The sequence below is a fragment of the Oncorhynchus keta genome, chromosome 35 (genome assembly GCF_023373465.1).
Source record: "Oncorhynchus keta strain PuntledgeMale-10-30-2019 chromosome 35, Oket_V2, whole genome shotgun sequence".
Taxonomy (NCBI): domain Eukaryota; kingdom Metazoa; phylum Chordata; class Actinopteri; order Salmoniformes; family Salmonidae; genus Oncorhynchus; species Oncorhynchus keta.
The window spans coordinates 15723503-15751450 of record NC_068455.1 but is presented as its reverse complement, the minus strand read 5'-3'; the positions used below and the strand labels follow the sequence as shown (position 1 = coordinate 15751450).

General features: G+C 48.1%; 1 protein-coding gene across 8 annotated transcripts in view; it reads right to left on the bottom strand.

Moving 5' to 3' along the window:
- Positions 1-238: 238 nt before the first annotated feature.
- Positions 239-27948, bottom strand: part of gphna (gephyrin a) — a 136542-nt gene continuing 108832 nt past the window's right edge. For 3 of the 8 annotated variants that reach the window (XM_052496635.1, XM_052496639.1, XM_052496641.1), the window contains 12 exons: positions 17251-17343; positions 17009-17064; positions 13306-13425; positions 12872-12930; positions 8944-9097; positions 8588-8709; positions 8265-8352; positions 4863-4936; positions 4664-4728; positions 2148-2251; positions 1926-2022; positions 240-1702 (listed from right to left, as the gene is read on the bottom strand). In XM_052496635.1, coding sequence (XP_052352595.1) covers positions 1569-1702; positions 1926-2022; positions 2148-2251; positions 4664-4728; positions 4863-4936; positions 8265-8352; positions 8588-8709; positions 8944-9097; positions 12872-12930; positions 13306-13425; positions 17009-17064; positions 17251-17343 — 1166 coding nt within the window. In that variant the 3' untranslated portion in view covers positions 240-1568. Of the gene's footprint in view, positions 1703-1925; positions 2023-2147; positions 2252-3820; positions 3949-4663; positions 4729-4862; positions 4937-8264; positions 8353-8587; positions 8710-8943; positions 9098-12871; positions 12931-13305; positions 13426-17008; positions 17065-17250; positions 17344-27948 lie in introns of those variants that run through there. The other 5 variants (XM_052496637.1, XM_052496636.1, XM_052496638.1 and 2 more) reach the window with 4 other exon arrangements.

Genomic DNA, 27948 nt, shown 5'->3' with positions numbered 1-27948 from the left:
GCTAGGGGAAACGATCAGCCTGGAAGGAAGTTAGTGGGCCTGGGGGGTAGCTAGTGGGCCTGTGGGGCAGCTAGGGGAAACGATCAGCCTGGAAGGAAGTTAGTGGGCCTGGGGGGTAGCTAGTGGGCCTGTGGGGCAGCTAGGGGGAACGATCAGCCTGGAAGGAAGTTAGTGGGCCTGGGGGGTAGCTAGTGGGCCTGTGGGGCAGCTAGGGGAACGATCAGCCTGGAAGGAAGTTAGTGGGCCTGGGGGGTAGCTAGGGGGAACGATCAGCCTGGAAGGAAGTTAGTGGGCCTGGGGGGTAGCTAGTGGGCCTGGGGGGTAGCTAGGGGGAACGATCAGTCTGGAAGGAAGTTAGTGGGCCTGGGTGGTAGCTAGGGGGCAGCTAGGGTGCCTGGGGGGCAGCCTGTGGGCCTGGAGGGGAAGCTACAGTAGTGGGCCTGGGGGGCAGCTAGGGGAAACAGTCAGCCTAGGGGGCACAGGCAGGCCACTCGCAGCCTTTCTCCACCTTCAAGGCCTGTAATCATAAAGGAGTAGGAGTGCTGATCTAGGATCAGTTTATCATAATGAATAAGATTATATAGACGGGGGGACCTGGTCCTAGATCACTACTCCGAGCCACTTTATGAATACAGGCCCAGGTCTCATCATGATGACCCTATGACTTTTGGCCCAAGATACCCACCACTTTTGGCAACTGCACACAAACACGACTCACAAGAAAAACAACAAGCAAAGCTGTGTGTGAAGCCATTATGAGGCATTATAAAGCCCATATAATGAGGCATAGAAGAGAAGAAGAATACTAAAGGAAGGGGAAATATAGCTAAAGGCACCCTCGGGACCCTGAAAACACTCCTAATAAGACAGAGCACCAAGGCTACATCCTGATTCTTCACTCTATTCCTGCATGGATCTAGTCATGGTGGAAACTCCCTCCAGTCAATGCCTACCTTCACCAATCCAATACCTTTAAAAATGATGGGGAGTGTGCAAGTGTACACTTCAGGAGAAGGGTGGAGAATCAGGACGTTCCCCAAGAGGGACTTCTGACATTATCTCAAAAGGGTTTCCGTTGTTCAAAAAGAAGATATGTATTTACTGTCATTTTTTTGTGAGATAAGAAAATAGTAATTTATTTGTATTTTTTTTTGAGCACCTACAGCTTGTTATTGAAATGCTACTGCTATCTATCTATAAGGTCTAGGGTTGAACACACAAAGCAATTGCAAGGATGAAAGAGAAACAGAGTTGCTTAATATGACAATATAATATTAATAATAATAATTATAATAATATAATACAGAATAAATCTCTTATTTTTTTTCACTTTTAAAAGGTATAACATTGTCTTTCTATGAAATACAATGATCTTTTCAAATTCAGATTTCATGATCAATGTATGTACTTCATTTACTTTGTGTTCGAGATGTTGGTTAATTATACTTGATGAACTTCAAATCAACAAAAACTAGCTGTGCCATTGCATATTACAGAATAGTTATGATATGTGGACATGCACCACTTTCTCTCCCTGTCTATCTATCTGTCCCCGTAAGATGACATCATCATAGTCGTCCTATGACCATCACGTCCACAACCTCTCCTTTATGCAGCTCCACGTATTGCTCTGTTTTAGGAGGCAACATCAGCAGCCCGTTGGCACTCCTCATGCTCATAAGTCGACTACTCATCTGATTTCCTTTAGGGGGGAGAGAGACCGAGAGAGATAAAGAGTGAGCAAGATAAAAAAAGGAGAGTGTTGGCAGAGAGGGATAGAGGGGGGAGAGAGAGGGAGGAGGGTGGGGAGATAGAGAGAGAGCCAATAACATGACAAGGATCAACTTTTTGATACACACTTTCCCTTATCCATTTTTTACATGCAAACGTGCTGATGACAAAGTATTGTGTGTATGAGATAATACCTGTGCTCTGTGCCCATGGCAGAGGCTCCTGGTGGTGCCATGTCAGGATGCAGCGGTGGTACTCTGGACGAGGGTCCAACTTTACATCACAGGAAAGCTGTTTACACACACAGGAGAAAGCAGGGCACAGAATGATGACATCACACTCAACTTTAAACCCCAATGTATTTGCATTAAGCTATGTGTAAAAAAATCAAAAAATAAAAACTCTTGTTAACTTACCCTGGCTTTGATGATGGTGGGCCGAGGGTCCAGGATCCCCTGCATCTTCCTTAGAGCAGGGATTACGAAGAGGTTACAGGTGACGACCGCAGACACTGGGTTACCTGACCAACAGAAAGAGAGGGGCTGAGGATGAGAGGGAGAAAAGGACGGGACATTACCACTGTTCAGAGGGCTAAGGTGGGAGATGACAGGATAGGCCAGAGAAGGTTTGGACGGGTTGGGGTGTAGGAGCATTATTGTTATTGACATGCTCCAGCTGGCAGCCCCTGTAGGACAGGATAAAGGCTCAATGCAGAGTGGTTCTCTTCTCACCCCACTGGCCTGTCAGTATGGGGCCGGGCTGGGCCGGGGGACCAAGCTGGGTGCCTTGGCTGTGCAGGGGGACTTGGGCTGGGGGCCGGGCTGTGCCGGGGGACCAAGCTGGGTGCCTTGGCTGTGCAGGGGGACTTGGGCTGGGGGCCGGGCTGGGGGCTGGGCCGGGGGACTTGGGCTGGGGGCCGGGCTGGGCAGGGGACTTGGGCTGGGGGCCGGGCTGGGGGCTGGGCCGGGGACTTGGGCTGGGGGCCGGGGGGATGAGGAGGCAGACAGTTGAGACAGGTACGCTTCTGACTTAAGGTTGCACAGAAGAGGGACTGGAGGGGTGCACTCTTTAGGGGAGTGCGAGAAGTGGGTGAGCGCTCTTTAGGGGAGTGGGAGAAGTGGGTGAGCGCTCTTTAGGGGAGTGCGAGAAGTGGGTGAGCGCTCTTTGGGGAGGGTGGGAAAAGTGGGTGAGCGCTCTTTGGGGGAGTGGGAGAAGTGGGTGAGTGCTCTTTAGGGGAGTGGGAGAAGTGGGTGAGCGCTTTTTGGGGAGCGTGGGAGAAGTGGGTGAGCGCTCTTTAGGGGAGTGGGAGAAGTGGGTGAGCGCTCTTTAGGGGAGTGGGAGAAGTGGGTGAGCACTTTTTGGGGAGCGTGGGAGAAGTGGGTGAGCGCTCTTTAGGGGAGTGGGAGAAGTGGGTGAGCACTTTTTGGGGAGCGTGGGAGAAGTGGGTGAGCACTTTTTGGGGAGCGTGGGAGAAGTGGGTGAGCGCTCTTTGGGGAGAGTGGGAAAAGTCTTTACACCAACCAGCAGCAGTGATGGGAGGTGTCAAAAAAGGTCAAATGAAATCAAACAGCAGGGGAAGGGTGAGTAGCGCTCTCAAATCATAACAACAAGCAACAGCATGGAATGATGGGATAGATACCCACAGGGGCTCGGGACCACACTGAGAAACAGAACGAGGCGCGACAGAACCAACAGCAACGCCACAGAAACAAAACAATATTTCTCTCTCAGAAAACCGAACAGAAAATCACATAAGAAAATAAAAAAACTCTATATTTTATGTGAACATTTTTTGTTAAGATTCAAGTTTGGGTTTACTAAAAGGTGTAGTGATCTTATTTTGCTTAATCACTACTAAAAAAACGAACAAAAATGCCCCCAAACATGCCCAAACTGAGTTTGGGAGATAAAAAGTTCATTTGGCCTCAAGTTTGCATTTTGAGATCATTTTAAGCTCATATCATTTGAGGTTGGGCCAAGTTTCAGTTTATCACTTAAAGCAAATTTTTTTTCTTCCCATTTTCAGTTTAAATTCCGTTTTCTGAGCTCATTTGAAGTAAGCTTGCTTTCCGGTAGAGAGCAGTGAGCACACTGAACGGTACGGTCAACCACGGTGGTAGCACCTACTTCCGCGCGGTGGCACAGGCACCCTGCTTGCCTCACTGTCGGGGACATGGTCGATGAAAATGGCACCTGTGTCTCTGAAGGTGAAATTACCTTAAAGGGGGAATATAAAAACAGTGGCAGTCACCACAGCCACAGACTAGCCCTCCGAACATACGTAGGACGGGCAGAGGCAAGGCAGGGGGGCTGGGGGAGGCAATAGGACAGGCAGAGGCAAGGGGGCCTGCTGGGGGCAATGGAGAGGTCAAGGTGCAGGGGGGGCTAGGAAAGTAGAGGGACAAGAGGTTGTTGTCAGCAGGGCTGGTTGGGTGGGTCAAATAGGGGTCCAATTTCAGGTTTGGTGTGGATAAGGGGGCTGGCTGAGGTCTGATGTTTAGAGCTGGGTGGGTCTTAGGTAAACTCTAGGAACACGGTTTTGGAGGGCTTTTATAAAACATTCCCTCACACAAACATATTTATAATATAAACAACAACTCAAATACAAAATGTAAATGATCAATCGGGGAAAAAACTGCTACTGTGGAAGGAAGGCTGTTTTGTTCCAGGATGCTGTAGGAACTGAAAGGGGGGTGTAATTAAAGAGAAACATTACCTCAGTCTGAGGGCATGCTGCTGGATTAATACAACATGTTTCTCTCAGGGAAACTTATATTTGGTTGTTAAATGGTGGCGTTTTGGACTCAGAGCAGTCAAGGCCGGCGATCCCCTGCCAGTCCTGAGACTCAACAACATCATTTACGGATCTACACACAAACAACAGATACTGTACACACAGTACATACGACTTGCACAGCTCATAAACACATACCTGGTAGGGCAAATATGAGTTTCCGTGCCCCGTCAATGTCCACAGTGGCGAACGTGGTGGGGAGACTAAGAGAAGAAAACAGAAGATGAACCAACTAAGACCTTCCGTGATTCACTATCCATCTCTCCTAAACCATCCTCACTTGATGAATTAACAAGGCATATACCTCTAAACTATAAAATAAAAAAATATGTCTTACCCTGGCTTCATAAAGACGCGTCCAAAATGGATCTGGGCGTGGAGGTCAATGTCAAGCACCTGCTTCAGATAGTCCTGAAACATAAAAACATATAGAGTATATTATTGTGTTTTGTTTACAGTGTATTTCATGCCTATAAAGTTAATTGAATTATGTTCATTGAATTATAAAATTCCTTTCATTATATTGACGTTGAGGAAGAAGTTGTCATAGGACAGTGTTAAACTTCTTATCAAATCAGTGAGTTTAAACGGAGACTTTGATTATCTCTACTGACACGTTTCTATGTCTGACAGAGGGTGAGGTGTACACGTTTCTATGTCTGACAGATGGTGAGGTGTACACGTTTCTATGTCTGACAGATGGTGAGGTGTACACGTTTCTATGTCTGACAGAGGGTGAGGTGTACACGTTTCTATGTCTGACAGATGGTGAGGTGTACACGTTTCCATGGCTGACAGAGGGTGAGGTGTACACGTCTTTACACGTTTATGTCTGACAGATGGTGAGGTGTACACGTTTCTATGTCTGACAGATGGTGAGGTGTACACGTTTCTATGTCTGACAGATGGTGAGGTGTACACGTTTCCATGTCTGACAGAGGGTGAGGTGTACACGTTTCTATGTCTGACAGATGGTGAGGTGTACACGTTTCTATGTCTGACAGATGGTGAGGTGTACACGTTTCTATGGCTGACAGAGGGTGAGGTGTACACGTTTCCATGGCTGACAGAGGGTGAGGTGTACACGTTTCTATGTCTGACAGATGGTGAGGTGTACACGTTTCCATGGCTGACAGAGGGTGAGGTGTACACGTTTCCATGTCTGACAGAGGGTGAGGTGTACACGTTTCTATGTCTGACAGATGGTGAGGTGTACACGTTTCCATGGCTGACAGAGGGTGAGGTGTACACGTTTCTATGTCTGACAGATGGTGAGGTGTACACGTTTCTATGTCTGACAGATGGTGAGGTGTACACGTTTCTATGTCTGACAGATGGTGAGGTGTACACGTTTCTATGTCTGACAGAGGGTGAGGTGTACACGTTTCCATGGCTGACAGAGGGTGAGGTGTACACGTTTCTATGTCTGACAGATGGTGAGGTGTACACGTTTCCATGGCTGACAGAGGGTGAGGTGTACACGTTTCTATGTCTGACAGAGGGTGAGGTGTACACGTTTCTATGTCTGACAGATGGTGAGGTGTACACGTTTCTATGTCTGACAGAGGGTGAGGTGTACACGTTTCCATGGCTGACAGAGGGTGAGGTGTACACGTTTCTATGTCTGACAGATGTCTGGTGAGGTGTACACGTTTCTATGTCTGACAGATGGTGAGGTGTACACGTTTCCATGTCTGACAGAGGGTGAGGTGTACACGTTTCATGTCTGACAGATGGTGAGGTGTACACGTTTCCATGGCTGACAGAGGGTGAGGTGTACACGTTTCCATGTCTGACAGAGGGTGAGGTGTACACGTTTCTATGTCTGACAGATGGTGAGGTGTACACGTTTCTATGTCTGACAGATGGTGAGGTGTACACGTTTCTATGTCTGACAGATGGTGAGGTGTACACGTTTCCATGTCTGACAGAGGGTGAGGTGTACACGTTTCTATGTCTGACAGATGGTGAGGTGTACACGTTTCCATGGCTGACAGAGGGTGAGGTGTACACGTTTCCATGGCTGACAGAGGGTGAGGTGTACACGTTTCTATGTCTGACAGATGGTGAGGTGTACACGTTTCTATGTCTGACAGATGGTGAGGTGTACACGTTTCTATGTCTGACAGATGGTGAGGTGTACACGTTTCTATGTCTGACAGAGGGTGAGGTGTACACGTTTCTATGTCTGACAGAGGGTGAGGTGTACACGTTTCTATGTCTGACAGATGGTGAGGTGTACACGTTTCTATGTCTGACAGAGGGTGAGGTGTACACGTTTCTATGTCTGACAGAGGGTGAGGTGTACACGTTTCCATGTCTGACAGAGGGTGAGGTGTACACGTTTCTATGTCTGACAGATGGTGAGGTGTACACGTTTCTATGTCTGACAGAGGGTGAGGTGTACACGTTTCTATGTCTGACAGAGGGTGAGGTGTACACGTTTCTATGTCTGACAGATGGTGAGGTGTACACGTTTCTATGTCTGACAGATGGTGTGGTAACAGCAGGAGTAACAGCAGGATAAGAACAGCAGGAGTAACAGCAGGATGAGAACAGCAGGATGAGAACAGCAGGAGTAACAGCAGGATGAGAACAGCAGGATGAGAACAGCAGGATGAGAACAGCAGGAGTAACAGCAGGATGAGAACAGCAGGATGAGAACAGCAGGATGAGAACAGCAGGAGTAACAGCAGGATGAGAACAGCAGGATGAGAACAGCAGGAGTAACAGCAGGATGAGAACAGCAGGATGAGAACAGCAGGATGAGAACAGCAGGAGTAACAGCAGGATGAGAACAGCAGGAGTAACAGCAGGATGAGAACAGCAGGATGAGAACAGGAGGAGTAACAGCTGGATGAGAACAGCAGGAGTAACAGCAGGATGAGAACAGCAGGATGAGAACAGCAGGATGAGAACAGCAGGAGTAACAGCAGGATGAGAACAGCAGGAGTAACAGCTGGAACAGAACAGCAGGATGAGAACAGCAGGAGTAACAGCTGGATGAGAACAGCAGGATGAGAACAGCAGGATGAGAACAGCAGGAGTAACAGCAGGATGAGAACAGCAGGATGAGAACAGCAGGAGTAACAGCTGGAACAGAACAGCTGGATCAGAACAGCAGGAATAACAGCTGGATCAGAACAGCAGGAGTAACAGCAGGATGAGAACAGCAGGATGAGAACAGCAGGATGAGAACAGCAGGAGTAACAGCTGGAACAGAACAGCTGGATCAGAACAGCAGGAATAACAGCTGGAACAGAACAGCAGATGCACAGTACTCGTGGTTCAACATAGAGACCAAACTCCACCCCTAGCCCCATTGTCTCAACTGCGTGTAACATTAGAATGATGCCATCTGACAAAGGACAATGCCCCTAGCCCCTACTCCCTAGCCATTTCATTTGCTCTCACAAACACAGTGACCTCATAAATATACATCTAAATAAGCACACTGCCTCACCACTAATTTGTTATTTAACCTTTATTTAACTAGGTAAGTCAGCTAAGAACAAAGAAGAATTTACAATGACGGCCTACCCCAGCCTCCCATAACCCCGGACAACACTGGACCAATTGTGCGCCGCCCTATGGGATTCCCGATCACAGCCATTTGTGATACAGCCCGGGATCAAACCAGTGTCTGCAGTGACGCTTATTTAGATGTATTTTTATGAGGTCACTGTTTAAAAAGAACCTTGTTCTTTTTAAACTTTTTTTTATTTTTATATAATCTTACCTTCTCTCCCATGGACACACCTCCTGAGGTGATGATGACGTCAGCACGGCTGATCCCCTCGTTCAGGGCATTAAGGAGGTCGTCTGGGCTGTATGAGAAAGGTCACAGGTCACAGTTCATACCCTCCCATCTTTCTGATCGTAGATGAATCTATAGCTTTCCAGACACAGATTTTAGCCTTGTGCTTTCAGATTCACCATCGAGCATGCGTTTTTAGTCCAGGACTAGGATTAATGTGTGTCCAGGAAACCAGCACAATATTTTCTAGGAGGGTAGATGAAGCCATTGTTACTGAGGCTTATGATTGAGTGTTGTTGACTGACTTGTCTCCGACGATGCCCAAGTTGATGGTAGGGTAGCCATGTTCCTGAATGGTGGCCAGCAGTGTAGATCTGTTACTGTCCCTGATCTTCCCTGGGTGCAGGTCATCCTCTGGGTTCAACAGCTACACGTGCGCACACACACACACAGAAGTTTACTTTATTGTTCATATTCTACAGGAAACCATCTCACATCCTGCAATATTTTCCTGTCAGAACCTGGGATTCAAACCGGCAATCGGTTGATGTCTTACCCACCTCTCTAACCTCTAGGCTACCTGCCACTGCAATCCCAGGTATTAAAGATACCATGAACGATGGCAAAATATGTGTGCATGGATATGTGTTTGTGTGTTCACCTCGTTGCCAGTTGACATGACAGCCACCACTGGGAACTTCTGCACCTCCACCTCAGTGACTCCTACGGTGGCCAGCAGGCCAATCTCAGAAGGGCCCATGTGGGTACCCTTAGACAGGACACATTCCCCACGCTTTATATCATGACCTATAGGCCTGGAGGGAGGGGAGACAGAAGGGGCTGGGTGAGTGGCAGAGACAGTACTGGTACTACGGTCACGTGGAATTTCACTGCCTTCATGACTCGTGACCCCCAGTGTGGCATCCCTAGTAGTACCTCAAGATTTATATCATGACCTATAGGCCTGGATGAAGGAACAGAGGGAGCTGGGTGAGTGGCAGGCACTCAGATACTGTAGACATGGCTGTGCAATACATAGTGCTGAGCTATTAGTGCTTTTTGAGGTCGGTTCGGTTAAAAAATGATCACAGTATCTAGACTATGTGTCACATGGAATGACGCTGGAGAGGCGAAGCAGGTATGGGGAGTCAAACATTTCATGTGGAACGGACATGGAACGAGACAGGAACAGCGTCAGCAAACGAGTAACACAAACAAAAGACAATCAATGCAGCAGGGGGGAACAGAGCAAGGGAACTGACAAATATAGGGGAGGAAATATACAAATGAGTGAGTGAGTCCAGGTGAGTCCAATATCGCTGATGCGCGTGACGAGGGAAGGCAGGTGTGAGTGATAGATGATAGGAGTGAGTGATACAGGGCAGCCTGGCGCCCTCAAGCACCAGGGGGGAAGAGCGGGAGCAGACGTGACACTACACACATTACACTAGTACTGTAGCATGGTAGCAGATCTACGAACCAACCAAGAGCAGTACTGACAAAGGAAGACAGCGTGAAGAAAAGCGAAGTCAAACCTAAAGACAGGTTAGTTCACAGACAATAGGGGAAAGTAAGGGTTAAAGGAGTAGTCAGTAATTAGAACAGTCTTATTGTTATAAAGGAGAATTGGGAACCGTGATTATATATAAATGACTCACACTTGACTCCCTTCTCCCTTTTACTAGCTTGGACTTTGCTGCTTTATTGAGGAAAAATGTACTTACTACGACTGTGATACAGAGCCTTCAGAAAGGATTCACGTTCCTTGACATTTTCCACATTTTGTTGTGTTACAGCCTGAATTTAAAATTGATAACATTTAGATTTTTGGGTCACTGGCCTACACACAATACCCCATAATGTCCAAGTGGAATGATGTTCTTCAATATCTTAAAAAAAAAAAAATATACAGATGAATAAAAAATGATAAGCTGAAATGTCTTGAGTTATTAACTATTCAATCACTTTCTTATGGCAGGACTAAATAAGTTCAGGAGTAAAAATGTACTTAACAAGTCACATAATAAGTTGCATGGACTCATTCTGTGTGCAATAATAGTGTTTGACATAATTTTTTAATGACTACCTCGCCACACATACAATTATCTGAAAGGTCCCTCAGTGGAGCAGTGAATTTCAAACAGATTCAACCACAAAGACCAGTGAGGTTTTCCAGTGCCTCGCTAAGAAGGGAACCTATTGGTAAATGGGTAAAAAATAAAAAAGCAGACATTGAATATCCCTTTGACTATGGTGAAGTTATTAATGACACTTTGGATGGGGTTTCAATACACCCAGCCAATACAAAGACACAGGCGTCCTTCCTAACTCAGTTGCCGGAGAGGAACAAAACTGCCAATGGGGCCAATGGAGACTTTTAAACAGTTACAGAGTTTAATGGCTGTGAAAACTGAGGAATGATCAACAACACCGTAGTTGCTCCACAATACTAAGCTAATTTACAGAGTGAAAAGAAGACTATACAGAAATATTCCAAAATATGCATCCTGGCACTAAACAAGGCGGCACTAAAGTAATACTGCAAAAATGCAACACATTACTGAGTACCACTCTCCATATTTTCAAGCATACTGGTGGCTGCATCATGTTATCAGTATGCTTGTAATTGTTAAGAACTGGGGAGTTTTTCAGGATCAAAAGAAACGGAATGGAGCTAAACACAACCAAAATCCTAGAGAAAAACCTGGTTCAGTCTGGTTTCCACCAGACACTGTGAGATGAATTCACCTTTCAGTTTTGACATAAATCTGGTTGAAAATCTATGGCAAGACTTGAAAATGTTTGTCTAGCAATAATCTACAACCAATTTGACAGATCTTGTAGAATGATTTTAATAATAACTGGGCAAATATTGTACAATCCAGATGTGCGAAGCTCTTAGAGACTTTTGTTTTAAATGTTAAAATTTTATTTAACTAGGCAAGTCAGCTAAGAACAAATTCTTATTTACAATGATGGCCTACCCCGGCCAAACCAAAACCCTATGGGACTCCCAATCACAGCCAACTTATCCAGAAAGACTCACAACTGTACCGCTGCCAAAGGTGAATCTAACATGTATTGACTCAGAAGTGTGAACACTTACTTTCAACAAATTTGCTAACATTTCTCAAAACATGTTTCACTTTGTCATTATAGGGTATTGTGTGTAGATGGGGCGAGAGAAAAAAGGCTGTAACATAACAAAATGTGGAATAAGTCAAGCAATATAAATAATTTATTGAACTGTATGTTGTTGTCCCACCTAGCTATTTTAAGATGAATGCACTAACTGTAAGTTGTTCTGTCTAAGAGTGTCTGCTAAATGATAAAAAATGTACATGTAAAATGACTTTAGAGCTTTTAACATTCAATTGCCAAAATATTTAAAATATTCCATTGTCTTTGTAAGGTTCACATTCGGTAGAAATTACTATGAAATAATAAAATACTGCAGTTGTGTATATTACTTTAATTATGTTTCCCTCCTTAAAGTCATCGTCTCATCTCTGCTCAGGCAGTAACAGTCAGCCAGCCAGACAACATGATCTCTGTTCTCTCCATACTGTACTGTCTTCAGTCATCCTATTTAGCAAGACTAGCCTGCCTAAGTATGCTGCAGAGCTGTCTGACAAAATCATTTTACTACTTCTTCAAAGTAGATATGGTATACTTTCACAAACGGTCTCTATCCCTCTCTCTCGTCCTTGTGTTGTGTACATTCCTCTCTCATGCAGTCTATGCAGTCTATGTGTATCTAACTTAACATAGCAGGTGTAAAGGTGTATCCATCACTGTCCGAGCTGGAAGGAACAGGCGAAAGAAAGAACAAGCACAATGGATTATGGTCACTGGCTGCCTGTGAGTTTATAATTCATTTTAAGATTCTTCTATTGGTTGTTAAATCAATCCACGATGGTGCACCCCAATACATGTCAGACATGCTTTAAGTCATGTACCCAAGTAGGTCCCTCAGGTCCTCTGGCCTTTTAACTATCCCAAAGTCTAGGACCAAGAGGCATGGAGAGGCAGCCTTTAGTTACTATACCCCCAGCCTCTGGAATAGTCTGCCAGAGAACCTGAGGGGGCTGAAACTGTTGACATATTTAGAAGAGATGTTAAAACACATTTTTAGCTTTGCTTTACCTCGGGGTGCTTTTCAGTCTTTATTGTTGCTGTTTTTTTATCCTCATGTTTGTTGTGTAGTAAATATTTCAGCTTTTATTTTCATTGTTCAAAAAAACCATTGCGTCGCATTCCATGTCTGAAATGTGCTGTATAAAGAAAACTTGATTTGATGATTGTAGTTAATCACCACGTTTCTGCGCTGAACTAAATTGAATATTTGCTTCATGAAAACTAGAACTCCCTTCCGCTCAGCATCCCACATGGTTCTTAACTTGATTTCTCTTGTGAATGATTTGATTTCTCTCTAGAGAAACGGCGCGTTGGGGAAATGGTTCATCTCTCAGCACTGGAGGTAGAGTTCTGTTACAGAAAAGCGTTGAGTAAAACTGGAATTTCAGTTTACTTCCTGATTTAACTGGATTTCAATAAAAATGGAGCCCAACCTGAAACTTGTCACTCACCTGATGTCCTGTCCAGGGCGGGCCTGTACCAAGATCCGCACTTCCAGCTCTTCTGTGCCCTGCAACGACAAACAGAGCGGTTAATGAAGGAGATTACATTCCGTACTATTGGCAGGAAGAGGTTTGTGGCAGATGAGGAAGTCTACATGTACAATACAGAAAGCCTGTCTGTTTGTGGAGAGGAGATACTGGAGACAGGAGAAAGGATTGAGGGAAAGTTGCAAAACAGAGAGGCGAGAGACATATTGTATGTTATTGTAATGTATTTGTATAGTATATTCCATGTGGATAAAGTTCATTGAAATAAATTGAGAGGGGGTCAGGAAGTTGCCACAGGAGATGGGAGAGGGAGAGTGCTGGTTGACTCACGTCTTCAGAGAGAGAGAGAGAGGGAAGAAGGAGGAAAGAAGGAGAGAAGTCGGGTGTTGACTCACGTCGTCAGACTCTCGAAGCAGCTCTGTGTCCTCCACCTGCACTACAGCATCTGCCCCACAGGGGACAGGAGCCCCCGTTGTCACCCTCATCACCTGGCCCGGCATCACTGTGTGGGTCGGCTACAGAGACACACATGCAGGTTGGACATTATAAAGGTGCTAAACATGCTTATAACACATATTCCAAGGCATTATATCTGCAACATAACTACCAGCATGAAGTAGTGTTATCAACATTTCAATTGGGAAGCTGAATTATCAGAAATCGACTATATACAATTTTCACAAGATATACTTATTAACATGAGCATCAATAGTGGAAGCAGTGTGTCCGTAGCGGAGTCAGTGTGTCCGTAGCGGAGTCAGTGTGTCCGCAGCGGAGTCAGTGTGTCCGCAGCGGAGTCAGTGTGTCCGTAGCGGAGTCAGTGTGTCCGCAGCGGAGTCAGTGTGTCCGTAGCGGAGTCAGTGTGTCCGCAGCGGAGTCAGTGTGTCCGTAGCGGAGTCAGTGTGTCCGCAGCGGAGTCAGTGTGTCCGTAGCGGAGTCAGTGTGTCCGCAGCGGAGTCAGTGTGTCCGCAGCGGAGTCAGTGTGTCCGTAGCGGAGTCAGTGTGTCCGCAGCGGAGTCAGTGTGTCCGTAGCGGAGTCAGTGTGTCCGCAGCGGAGGCAGTGTGTCCGCAGCGGAGTCAGTGTGTCCGTAGCGGAGTCAGTGTGTCCGTAGCGGAGTCAGTGTGTCCGTAGCGGAGTCAGTGTGTCCGTAGCGGAGTCAGTGTGTCCGCAGCGGAGTCAGTGTGTCCGCAGCGGAGGCAGTGTGTCCGTAGCGGAGGCAGTGTGTCCGTAGCGGAGGCAGTGTGTCCGTAGCGGAGTCAGTGTGTCCGTAGCGGAGTCAGTGTGTCCGTAGCGGAGGCAGTGTGTCCGTAGCGGAGTCAGTGTGTCCGCAGCGGAGGCAGTGTGTCCGTAGCGGAGGCAGTGTGTCCGTAGCGGAGGCAGTGTGTCCGTAGCGGAGGCTGTGTGTCCGTAGCGGAGGCTGTGTGTCCGTAGCGGAGGCAGTGTGTCCGTAGCGGAGGCAGTGTGTCCGTAGCGGAGGCTGTGTGTCCGTAGCGGAGGCAGTGTGTCCGTAGCGGAGGCAGTGTGTCCGTAGCGGAGGCAGTGTGTCCGTAGCGGAGGCAGTGTGTCCGTAGCGGAGGCTGTGTGTCCGTAGCGGAGGCAGTGTGTCCGTAGCGGAGGCTGTGTGTCCATAGCGGAGGCAGTGTGTCCGTAGCGGAGGCTGTGTGTCCATAGCGGAGGCTGTGTGTCCATAGCGGAGGCAGTGTGTCCATAGCGGAGGCTGTGTGTCCATAGCGGAGGCTGTGTGTCCATAGCGGAGGCAGTGTGTCCATAGCGGAGGCTGTGTGTCCATAGCGGAGGCTGTGTGTCCATAGCGGAGGCTGTGTGTCCGTAGCGGAGGCAGTGTGTCCGTAGCGGAGGCTGTGTGTCCATAGCGGAGGCTGTGTGTCCATAGCGGAGGCAGTGTGTCCATAGCGGAGGCTGTGTGTCCATAGCGGAGGCTGTGTGTCCATAGCGGAGGCTGTGTGTCCATAGCGGAGGCAGTGTGTCCATAGCGGAGGCAGTGTGTCCATAGCGGAGGCAGTGTGTCCGTAGCGGAGGCTGTGTGTCCATAGCGGAGGCAGTGTGAGAATTCTAAAATGTAAATGTATTATTATGGATTTAACCCAGAAAGCAGAGTCGAGTGTTGTAGAGAGAGACAGGGTCTGTGTAGAGAGAGAGACAGGGTCTGTGTAGAGTAGAGAGAGAGAGACAGGGTCTGTGTAGAGTAGAGAGAGAGAGACAGGGTCTGTGTAGAGTAGAGCGAGAGAGACAGGGTCTGTGTAGAGTAGAGAGAAAGACAGGGTCTGTGTAGAGTAGAGAGAGAGAGACAGGGTCTGTGTAGAGTAGAGAGAGAGAGACAGGGTCTGTGTAGAGTAGAGAGAGAGAGAGGGTCTGTGTAGAGTAGAGAGAGAGAGACAGGGTCTGTGTAGAGTAGAGAGGAGAGACAGGGTCTGTGTAGAGTAGAGAGAGAGAGACAGGGTCTGTGTAGAGTAGAGAGAGAGACAGGGTCTGTGTAGAGTAGAGAGAGAGACAGGGTCTGTGTAGAGTAGAGAGAGAAAGACAGGGTCTGTGTAGAGTAGAGAGAGGGAGACAGGGTCTGTGTAGAGTAGAGAGAGAGAGAGGGTCTGTGTAGAGTAGAGAGAGAGACAGGGTCTGTGTAGAGATAGAGAGAGAGGCAGGGTCTGTCTGTGTAGAGGTAGAGAGAGAGACGGGGTCTGTCTCTGTGTAGAGGTAGAGAGAGAGACGGGGTCTGTCTCTGTGTAGAGGTAGAGAGAGAGACAGGGTCTGTCTCTGTGTAGAGGTAGAGACAGCGACGGGGTCTGTCTCTGTGTAGAGGTAGAGAGAGAGACGGGGTCTGTCTCTGTGTAGAGGTAGAGAGAGCACGGGGTCTGTCTCTGTGTAGAGGTAGAGAGAGAGACGGGGTCTGTCTCTGTGTAGAGGTAGAGAGAGAGACGGGGTCTGTCTCTGTGTAGAGGTAGAGAGAGACGGGGTCTGTCTCTGTGTAGAGGTAGAGAGAGACGGGGTCTGTCTCTGTGTAGAGGTAGAGAGAGACGGGGTCCGTCTCTGTGTAGATGTAGAGAGAGAGACGGGGTCTGTCTCTGTTTAGAGGTAGAGAGAGAGACGGGGTCTGTCTCTGTGTAGAGGTAGAGAGAGAGACGGGGTCTGTCTCTGTGTAGAGTAGAGAGAGAGACGGGGTCTGTCTCTGTGTAGAGGTAGAGAGAAAGACGGGGTCTGTCTCTGTGTAGAGGTAGAGAGAGAGACGGGGTCTGTCTCTGTGTAGAGGTAGAGAGAGCACGGGGTCTGTCTCTGTGTAGAGGTAGAGAGAGAGACGGGGTCTGTCTCTGTGTAGAGGTAGAGAGAGCGACGGGGTCTGTCTCTGTGTAGAGGTAGAGAGAGACAGGGTCTGTCTCTGTGTAGAGGTAGAGAGAGCGACGGGGTCCGTCTCTGTGTAGATGTAGAGAGAGAGACGGGGTCTGTCTCTGTTTAGAGGTAGAGAGAGAGACGGGGTCTGTCTCTGTGTAGAGGTAGAGAGAGAGACGGGGTCTGTCTCTGTGTAGAGGTAGAGAGAGAGACGGGGTCTGTCTCTGTGTAGAGGTAGAGAGAGAGACGGGGTCTGTCTCTGTGTAGAGTAGAGAGAGAGACGGGGTCTGTCTCTGTGTAGAGGTAGAGAGAGCGACGGGTCTGTCTCTGTGTAGAGGTAGAGAGAGCGACGGGTCTGTCTCTGTGTAGAGGTAGAGAGAGCGACGGGGTCCGTCTCTGTGTAGATGTAGAGAGAGACGGGGTCTGTCTCTGTTTAGAGGTAGAGAGAGAGACGGGGTCTGTCTCTGTGTAGAGGTAGAGAGAGAGACGGGGTCTGTCTCTGTGTAGAGGTAGAGAGAGAGACAGGGTCTGTCTCTGTGTAGAGGTAGAGACAGAGACGGGGTCTGTCTCTGTGTAGAGGTAGAGAGAGAGACGGGGTCTGTCTCTGTGTAGTCTCTGGATTATCTTGTAATCACAGTGAGCCAGTGACCTGTGTAACTCCACATGGCAGGATAGCCCATGGGAATACACTGAGATACAGAGAGGGATGGAGGGAGGGATACTCCAAAATATCAGGGCTCAAACTGTAAGGAGCTCACCTGCTGTCCTGCCTGTGACTCCCCAATGATGAAGCGATCTCCAGGACCGTCGGCCGCTTAAAGGAACAGAGAGAGGGATGAGAAATAGAAAGAGAGAGAGGTGGTGAGAGAAAGAGAGAGAACAGTAATGCCTCTATATCTGAAAACAAGCTGCAAGGGTCAAACTCACACAAAAACAAGCATGAAAAGTTTGTAATCTCTCAAACTACAGAACTCTACACCTACTAAAACTGGCGTCTCACCTCGCACGGCGTAACCATCTTTGACTGATGCAGGGAACGGAGGCAGGTTGTCTTTGGCATAGACGTCCTGAGCTAAGACTCGACCCATCCCATCTAGAGTAGGATAGAATAGGATAAAGGAAGGAGAGAAAGAGAGAGAGAAAAAAGGTTGTAATTTCACACATACATTAAGGAGTACACAAGATGTGATATGCATGCTGGTGGGATAAGCTGTGTCCCTCGGCAGGGGAGGCAGAGTCCCTCTATGTGCGTGTGTGTGTGCGCAGTGCAGTGAGGATGGGGCAGAGAAGTTATAACCATGCTGTCACAATCTGTTGACAACAGCACAGAGACAGATGATGGTAGGACAAGACAGTGTTGAGTAGCTGTTGTTGAATGTGAAGAGGACAAAAGCCAGACACACAGAAAGGCCTACATCACATGAAACCTTTGCTATATGTGAGTGACAGAGAAAGGGGTGACGCTAGCTAGCTCTGACGCTTACGCAAGAGGAGCTATTTATTACAGCCTCTCCTACACACACACACAGGCATTCAGAGACAAGCACCTCTAGGGAGAGAGTGAGGAGATCACTCAACACAGGAAAGAAGAAAAAACAGAGACAGGAATAACAGAGAAAAAGAGAAAAAAGAGAGAGACAAAAAGAGAGAATAATAGAAAGAGAGAAACAAAAGACAGAAAGAGAGAGAGAAAGACAGAAAGAGAGAGAGAAAGACAGAAAGAGAGACAGATAGAGAGAGAGAGAAAGATAGAAAGAGAGAGAATGATAGAAAGAGTGAATAATAGAAAGAGAGAAAGAAAGACAAAGAGAGAGAGAAAGAAAGAGCAAAAAACGGAGAGCAATGAATAGAGAGAAAAAAAGATAGTGTGAGTGTGACTGAGTGTGTGTGTGTGTGTGTGTGTGTGTGTGTGTGTGTGTGTGTGTGTGTGTGTGTGTGTGTGTGTGTGTGTGTGTGTGTGTGTGTGTGTGTGTGTGTGTGTGTGTGTGTGTGTGACTGAGTGTGACTGAGTGTGACTGAGTGTGTGTGTGTGTGTGTGTGTGTGACTGAGTGTGACTGAGTGTGACTGAGTGTGTGTGTGTGTGTGTGTGTGTGTGTGTGTGTGTGTGTGTGTGTGTGTGTGTGTGTGTGTGTGTGTGTGTGTGTGTGTGTGTGTGTGTGTGTGTGTGTGTGTGTGTGTGTGTGTGTGTGTGTGTGTGTGTGTGTGCTTTTGGGTTATCTATCCTTGTGGGGACCAGAAGGATAGTAAGACAAGGACATTTTGCCAGCCGGAATTAGGTGTTAGAATTAGTGTTAGGTATAAGGTACAAGGTTTTGAATGGGAATCAACCGTTTGGTCCCCAAAAATATAGTAAAACAAACATGTGTGTGTGTGTGAGACAGAGAGCAAGAGAGAGAAAGAGAGAGTGGGGGAGGGAGAGGGTGGGTGGGTGGGAGAAGAGCTAATGAAGAGAGAGAACTAAAGATAGAGGGAGAGAAAGAGAGAGAGAGCAGGCTTCTCTGTTGAAGGCTAATTAGAGGAGACTTAATGCTCTGAAATACCACATCTGATGAGCAGCTAAATATAGATCAACAGATGAATACAGAGGTATCTATGGAAACAGAGGAATACACAGAATATACAGGGAGTGGAGTGCCACAACACATTCGCCTCACCACCGCCAAACTGACTGAGAAGACATCCAAACTGTAGCTGGTTTATTTTATTTAACCTTTATTTAACTAGGCAAGACAGTTAAGAACAAATTCTTATTTACAATGATGGCCTAGGAACAGTGGGTTAACTGCCTTGTTCAGAGGCAGAACGACAGATTTGTACCTTGTCGATCTAGCAACCTTTCAGTTCCTAGCCCAACACTCTAACAACTAGGCTACCTGCCGCCCCTATACCACACCTCCTCGGGTCTAATTATTTAATTAGAGGACAGACAGACAGATGCACGGTGTACACTGGCCCTGTTGAAGACAGACAGATGCACGGTGTACACTGGCCCTGTTGAAGACAGACAGATGCATGGTGTACACTAGCCCTGTTGAAGACAGACAGATGCATGGTGTACACTGGCCCTGTTGAAGACAGACAGATGCATGGTGTACACTGGCCCTGTTGAAGACAGACAGATGCATGGTGTACACTGGCCCTGTTGAAGACAGACAGATGCATGGTGTACACTGGCCCTGTTGAAGACAGACAGATGCATGGTGTACACTGGCCCTGTTGAAGACAGACAGATGCACGGTGTACACTGGCCCTGTTGAAGACAGACAGATGCACGGTGTACACTGGCCCTGTTGAAGACAGACAGATGCATGGTGTACACTGATGCACGGTGTACACTGGCCCTGTTGAAGACAGACAGACAGATGACAGACAGATGCATGGTGTACACTGGCCCCCTGTTGAGATGCATGGTGTACACTAGCCCTGTTGAAGACAGACAGATGCATGGTGTACACTGGCCCTGTTGAAGACAGACAGATGCATGGTGTACACTGGCCCTGTTGAAGACAGACAGATGCATGGTGTACACTGGCCCTGTTGAAGACAGACAGATGCACAGTGTACACTGGCCCTGTTGAAGACAGACAGATGCTTGGTGTACACTGGCCCTGTTGAAGACAGACAGATGCACAGTGTACACTAGCCCTGTTGAACAACCCAAAACACAAGCTTCTCAGTATTCTTCAATATGTGACCATTAGACACAGTCCATGTGTGTGTGTGTGTGTGTGTGTGTGTGTGTGTGTGTGTGTGTGTGTGTGTGTGTGTGTGTGTGTGTGTGTGTGTGTGTGTGTGAGAGAGAGAGAGAGAGAGAGAGAGAGACCTCAGATAGTTTTACAACCAACAAAGTGAATCGTACGACACCATTCTGCTACACACACACAGCCTCCACCTTTTCAATTCAGTTTAAAATGTATAGCCAATCTATTTCATCGCTCTACGGGCCCATCAATTTTTTAGGTGTTAATTTAAACAATATATTAACCAGCAAGACAAAATAGCACTTTGTAAAGTAACCTGAGTCCACAACTTTACTGCCATCGGAAAGTGTGAACAGCAGCATGTTGACAGTACACTATTGCCCATATTTACGTTGGGTTGGTCTCAGAGAGCATATGGCTCATTGCAATGCACAAGCTCACTGTGTGAGTGATGCTCAACTGTATCCACACACCCAACGTTTTCTTTCAGAAATCAGGTAAAGAGTGACATAAAAGTGAGTTTTTAAAGGACAGTGGGTGGGATTCAAACTGCTAGAGCACCCCAGGCGACCTACAATAACTGTTGACCAGGGTCATACAGTAAGTCTACTGGTGAGGTCAAAGTGTCACTTTGAAGACCTTTGGTTTTAACATTTTTTATTTCACCTTTATTTCACCAGGTAGGCCAGTTGAGAACAAGTTTCTCATTTACAACTGCGACCTGGCCGTTAAGTGAATTATTTTATTGTCACCTCCCTAAATGTTTTTTTTTTTTTGTTACGTTAGTGAGGTAAGTGTCCCTGTCACAAAGAGTGTTTGTTCCTTCCTGCCCGTTGCTCGCTCGATCCTGATTGCTTGGCTGCCCCCAGTGTCGGACTGCGTCCCGGCGCTGGGCGGATGTGGCATAAGCAGATGACGGAGAATGGAACATGACAACACAGCCAACGCTCCCAGAACTGGGTCATTCACACCGACAGAGAGAAAGATAAAGAGACCGAATGAGAGAGAGAGAAAGCGAGAACTATGTCTCTAAGCACCTGAAGTTGGTCTATGTGAAGTCAAAACCTGGACCCATCTGTCAGGATTTGGCCAGGGTTGTTCCGGTTTTTGGTCACTAGATGCCCCCATTGTGCCTTTTGACCTTTTGTTTTCCCTTGATCCCCATTATTATTTGCACCTGTGCCTCGTTTCCCCTGATTGTATTTAAACCCTTTGTTTTCCTCAGTTCTTTGCTCTGTGTTTGTATGTTAGCACCCAGCCCTAGTACTCTGTGAACTCTTGTTGATCCCGGTGGACTCTCTTGTGGAATTCTGTATTTTGTTCTTGTTTGTTTGTTTTTGAGTATCTTTTGAGGCTTTTTGTGCTATACCTTCCACCTTGTGGATTTACCTTTTGTCTTGGAGGATTACCTTTGTTCTTGTGGAATTCCTTTTGAGGTTGTGGAGTTACATGTTTTCCTGAAGAACTCCGCTTTTTACTTCATTAAATACACCGTCTCAAGTACTGCTGTGTCTGCCTCATCTTCTGGGTTCTGCCGACTATTCGTGGCTCAGTTGGTTAAGTGACTGTTTCTCACTCCGGAGACCCGGGTTCGTAAACCGGGTCCTGACAGAAACACAGAGCCAAAAATGAACCCAGAGGCAGCCAGTGCCCAGGACCTTGTTGCCATGCTGTCCCACCACCAGGAGACTGTCCAACGCCACGAAGCCGCCCTGGTTCAGCAAGAGGCCTTAATGGCTAGACATTCTCATCTTCTGTCGGAGATGCTGACTTCCATAAAGCAGATATCTGATCGACTTACCCCGGCAACAGTTCCCGTCCCAGTACCTCAGATTCACGTACCCATGGCAGTTAACCCTCTGGCTGAACCTCGTCTTCCACCTCCCCAACGGTTCTCAGGTGATCCAAGTGCTTGTAAAGGGTTTCTCACCCAATGTTCTCTCTCCTTCGAGCTGCAACCCTCGTCGTTCCCCACCGACCGGTCTAAGGTCGCATATATCATCACCCTGCTGTTGGAAAAAGCCCTGGCCTGGGCTACTGCTGTGTGGGATGCTCATAGTTTCTGCTGTGCCAGCTACTCTGCCTTTGCTGAGGAATTCAAACGAGTGTTTCAAGGCCCAAGCAGTGGTCCTGACTCAGCCAAACAGCTCCTGACTCTCCACCAAGGTCGGCGCAGCGTGACGGACTATGCCATCCAGTTCCGCACGGTGGCAGCAGCGAGTGGCTGGAACAACGAGGCGCTCACGGTGTGCTTTCTGAAAGGCCTTTCGGACACTATCCAAGATTAACTGGCCACTCGGGAACCACCGGACAATCTCGAGTCCCTGATCAAGTTGGCCTCACGCATTGACCAGCGTCTGAGAGAGAGAGAACTCAACCGTAGACCTCTAGCCCCTATCAGTCCCAGCTCCGAGTCCCCACCTTTATCCTCGCTGGCTCCACCGGAACCCATGCAGAATGGCATCTCCCAGGTTGAGAGAGACCGCCGGATGAGGAGCGACGCTGTCTATATTGCGGCAAACCGGGCCATTTCCGTTCCACGTGTCCCGGGCTCCAGGGAAACGCTCTGTCCCGTACAGACCGGGGGAACTGTAACGGGAAACAACCTCCTCCCATCCGTCCAACTCCCGTCTGCTCATTCCAGTCACCCTTTCCTGGGACAACCACAAGCTTCACCTTCAAGCCTTGGTAGACTCTGGAGCCGCAGGTAACTTCATGGATGGTGTCTGGGCGAAGGAGAATGGCTTTCCCTCTGAACCTCTAAGTGACCCCATGAGGGTTACTACATTGGATGGAAGCCCTTTGGGATCTGGACTTGTTACTCATGTCACTACCTCCTTGCGACTTTCAGTGTCACAACACCAGGAATTGATTAACTTTCATTTGATCTCCTGTTCCGAGTTCCCTCTCGTCCTTGGATACCCCTGGCTTCACAGCCATAACCCTCACATCGACTGGTCTGTGGGCACTATCAAGCAGTGGGGTCCTACGTGCCAAGCTACTTGTATTTTCCCGAATTCCCCGAGTTCTACTCCCGAGTCTTTAGAATCCATCGACCTGACCCAAGTTCCCGAGTGTTATCATGACCTCAAACTGGTATTTAGCAAACAGAGGGCCACCATGCTACCACCCCATAGACATTATGATTGCCCCATCGAACTGTTTCCGGGCACTTGCCCCCCCAAGGGTCGGATCTTTTCCCTATCTCCACCCGAACGAGCTGCTATGGATACCTACATCAAGGACGCTCTGGAAGCAGGCCTCATGCGTCCATCCACCCTCCCGGCGGGAGCAGGGTTTTCTTTGTAGCCAAGAAAGACGGTGGATTACGTCCTTGCATCGACTACCGGGGACTCTATACCATAACCGTCCGTAACCGTTACCCGCTACCCCTTATGGCCACAGCCTTCGAGCTGCTCCAGGAAGCAGTTGTTTTCACTAAGCTTGACCTGCGGAACGCATACCATCTTGTGCGGATCAGACCTGGTGACGAGTGGAAGACCGCTTTCAACACGCCTACTGGTCACTATGAATACTTGGTGATGCCCTTCGGCCTGACCAACGCCCCAGCGGTGTTCCAAGCGCTCATAAACGATGTGCTTAGGGATATGCTTAACATATTTGTGTTTGTTTACTTGGATGACATCCTCATCTATTCGAGCTCTCTTCAAGAACACACAAAGTATGTCAGACAAGTACTCAAACGCCTCCTAGACAGCCATCTGTACGTTAAGCCGGAAAAATGTGAATTCCATTCATCCCGAGTACAATTCCTGGGATTTGTAGTGGAACCCGGTCGAGTCCAAATGGACCCCAGGAAGGTAGGGGCGGTAGCGGATTGGCCCACCCCAAAATCCGTTAAGGAAGTTCAGCGTTTCCTGGGCTTCACTAACTTTTACCGCAAGTTCATCAAGAACTTCAGCTTGGTGGCAGCCCCTCTCTCAGCTTTAACCAAGGGTGGCAATGCAAGGTTTTTGTGGGGAAGAGAAGCTGAGACGGCCTTCCAAGGACTCAAGCAGCGCGTCCTCTCTGCTCCCATCCTGATACTACCGACTACGGATGAAACGTTTGTGGTGGAGGTAGACGCCTCAGAGGTTGGTGTTGGAGCTGTCCTGTCTCAGAGGGGTGAAGACAAGAAGCTTCATCCGTGCGCTTTCTTCTCACACCGGCTTACCCCGGCTGAGAGGAACTACGATGTGGGGGATCGTGAACTCCTAGCGGTTAAGATGGCATTGAAGGAATGGAGACACTGGCTCGAGGGGGCTTCTCACCCGTTTCAAGTGCTTACGGACCACAAAAATCTGGAGTATATCCAGCAGGCGAAGCGGTTGAACTCTAGACAAGCTAGATGGTCTCATTTCTTCAATCGATTCCAGTTTATCCTCACCTATCGGCCCGGGTCGAAGAATCTCAAACCGGATGCCCTGTCCCGAGTCTACGCTCCTGCCATTCGAGATGCCTGTCCTTCCTGCTGCTAAGATCGTGGCTCCGATCTCGTGGCAAGTTGAGGATACCTTGAGACGAGCTCAAGCTATTGAACCGGACCCGAAAGGAGGTCCTGCCAATCGGTTGTTTGTCCCCAAGGCAGTGAGGACTCAGGTCCTTCTGTGGGGGCACTCCTCTCGCCTCACCTGTCACTCGGGCGTAGGTCGCACCTTGGAGTTCATCCAGCGTAAGTTCTGGTGGCCTACCATAAGAGAAGACGTTGCCACTTTCGTCAATGCCTGCCCCATGTGCTGCCAGGGCAAATCTTCTCACCTCCGCCCGCAAGGACTCCTTCACCCTTTACCTGTTCCCCACAGACCCTGGTCCCATATCTCGTTGGACTTTATTACTGGCCTTCCTCCATCCCATGGCAATACTACTATTCTAGTCATAATCGACAGGTTTTCAAAGGCGGCCAGGTTCGTCCCTCTGACTAAGTTACCTTCTGCCAAGGAAACGGCTGAGTTGGTAATTAATCATGTGTTCCGAGTCTTCGGCATTCCTCAAGATATGGTTTCTGACAGAGGTCCCCAGTTCGCCTCAAGGTTTTGGAAGGCCTTCTGCCAACTCATGGGGGCTTCTGCCAGTCTATCTTCAGGGTACCATCCGGAGTCCAACGGCCAAACAGAGAGGATGAATCAAGTGCTGGAAACCACCCTCCGATGTATGACTCATAACAACCCGTCCACATGGTCGTCCTTCATTGTTTGGGCCGAATACACGCACAACACCTTGCGCTCCTCCTCCACTGGTATGTCCCCGCACGAGTGTCAGTTTGGCTATGCCCCTCCATTGTTCCCGGACCAGGAGGCAGAAGTCAGAGTGCCTTCAGCCTTGAAGTTCGTCAGACGCTGTCGGCTTATGTGGAGGAAGACCCGTCTTAATCTTATGCGTTCCTCACAGAAGTACCAACAACAAGCCAACAGACGTCGCCGTCCCGGGCCTACCCTGCGCCCGGCCAGAGAGTCTGGCTCTCCACAAGAGACTTACCACTACGGGTGGAGTCTCGCAAGCTGTCCCAAAAATACATTGGTCCCTTTAAGGTTGCCAGGAGAGTTAACCCAGTTTCTTATCGCCTACACTTACCCAGATCCCTTAAGATTAATCCCACGTTTCACATTTCCTTATTAAAACCTGTTGTTTTTTCTCCCCTTGTCCCGGCAGACAGACTTCCCCCTCCGCCTCGTGTCATTGGAGGCCAGCCGGCTTATACCGTCCATCGGATACTGGATTCCCGCCGGTTGCAGCGGTCCTGGCAGTATCTGGTGGACTGGGAAGGCTACGGTCCCGAGGAGCGCTCCTGGGTTCCTGCCAAAGACATACTGGACCCTGACCTCATTCGTCAGTTCAGGGCCCTCCACGCTGAGAGAGCTGGTAGGAACATCAGGAGCCGTTCCTAGGGGGGGGGGGTTCTGTCAGGATTTGGCCAGGGTTGTTCCGGTTTTTGGTCACTAGATGCCCCCATTGTGCCTTTTGACCTTTTGTTTTCCCTTGATCCCCATTATTATTTGCACCTGTGCCTCGTTTCCCCTGATTGTATTTAAACCCTTTGTTTTCCTCAGTTCTTTGCTCTGTGTTTGTATGTTAGCACCCAGCCCTAGTACTCTGTGAACTCTTGTTGATCCCGGTGGACTCTCTTGTGGAATTCTGTTTTTTGTTCTTGTTTGTTTTTGAGTATCTTTTGAGGCTTTTTGTGCTATACCTTCCACCTTGTGGATTTACCTTTTTGTCTTGGAGGATTACCTTTGTTCTTGTGGAATTCCTTTTGAGGTTGTGGAGTTACATGTTTTCCTGAATAACTTAGCTTTTTACTTCATTAAATACACCATCTCAAGTACTGCTGTGTCTGCCTCATCTTCTGGGTTCTGCCTACTATTCGTGGCTCAGTTGGTTAAGTGACTGTTTCTCACACAGAGCCGAACCCAGAGGCAGACCCGGGTTCATGCTGTCCCACCACCAGGAGGTCCTGACAGGCCTTAATGGCTAGACCATCAATGTGAGGTCTACCCGGCAACAGGTCCCAGTATCAGATTGCCCAGTTAACCCTCTGGCTGAACCTCGTCTTCCAGGTTTGGATGGTTGCCCAAAGGTTTGGGAGGTGATTAAGAGGTGTGTGCTGTTCAATAATCATTTACATAAATGTTTACATTACAAACTCCTGTGTTCTTCTAACATGGTGCATGGACTGAACTGCTCAGGACATCAGGGTGAAACTTCCTCCATTAATGTAGAATACTAATGTAATATGAGGAGGAGGAGCATAGTGGGTGGGTGTTGCTAGAAAATCAAAAGATAACTATGGTGCTCTCCCAGAAGCTTGGCTGGGGGCGAAAAACCCGCCAATTCACAGAAACAAAGGTGTAATGGGTTCGCACTTCCAAACACTTTGCATAAAGGTTACGTCATTATTCAATGTTTTTGTAATATTTTCACTGCATCTGGGATAGAATACAGTTATTTCAGCTTCACAGACTTCTTCAGTGTGAAGGTACAATTTTCTTTTTAATTCAAAACAGCATTTGTAAAGAACAACGGATGAGCAGCCAGGGTGATGCTAGAAGCCAGGTCATGCAACAGATTCAGAAGCAATGGCAACATCAGGACTAGTAACAGTAGTAGCCCATGGGCCAGGCCTGAGGTCTCCTATCGCCCCTTAGCGGTCAGGAGGTGAACTGACCCGGTGGAGTGAAGAGAGAGGACACTGGAGCCCCTCCTGTGTCCCCTGGTTGTGTATCCCCAAGACACGCCACAGCCTGGGCAGTGGGCAATCTGGGCAAGCAGTGGGGAGGTGTTTCTTTTTTTCATGAAGTTGAATTATTTTGTTTTCAGTGAGGTGGTGTTTTTTTTTCAGTGGGGTGGTATTGTTTTTTCAGTTGGGTGGTGCTGTTTTTTCAGTTGGGTGGTGCTGTTTTTTCAGTGGGGTGGTGTTTTTTTCAGTGGGGTGGTGTTTTTTGCATTTTTTCAGTGGGGTGATGTTTTTTCAATGGGGTGATGTTTTTTCAATGGGTGGTTTTTTTTCAGTGGGGTGGTGTTTTTTTGCATTTTTTTTCAGTGGGGTGGTGTTTTTTCAGTGGGGCGGTGTTTTTTTCAGTGGGGTGGTTTTTTTTCCAGTGAGGCGGTGTTTTTTCAGTGGGGCGGTGTGTTGTTTTTTCAGTGGGGCGGTGTGTTGTTTTTTCAGTGGGCGGTGTTGTTGTTTTTTCAGTGGGGCGGCGTTGTTGTTTTTTCAGTGGGGCGGTGTTGTTGTTTTTTCAGTGGGGCGGTGTGTTGTTTTTTCAGTGGGGCGGTGTGTTGTTTTTTCAGTGGGGCGGCGTTGTTGTTTTTTCAGTGGGGCGGTGTGTTGTTTTTTCAGTGGGGCGGTGTGTTGTTTTTTCAGTGGGGCGGTGTGTTGTTTTTTCAGTGGGGCGGTGTTGTTGTTTTTCAGTGGGGCGGCGTTGTTGTTTTTTCAGTTCGGCGGAGTTGTTGTTTTTTCAGTGGGCCGGTGTGTTGTTTTTTCAGTGGGGCGGTGTGTTGT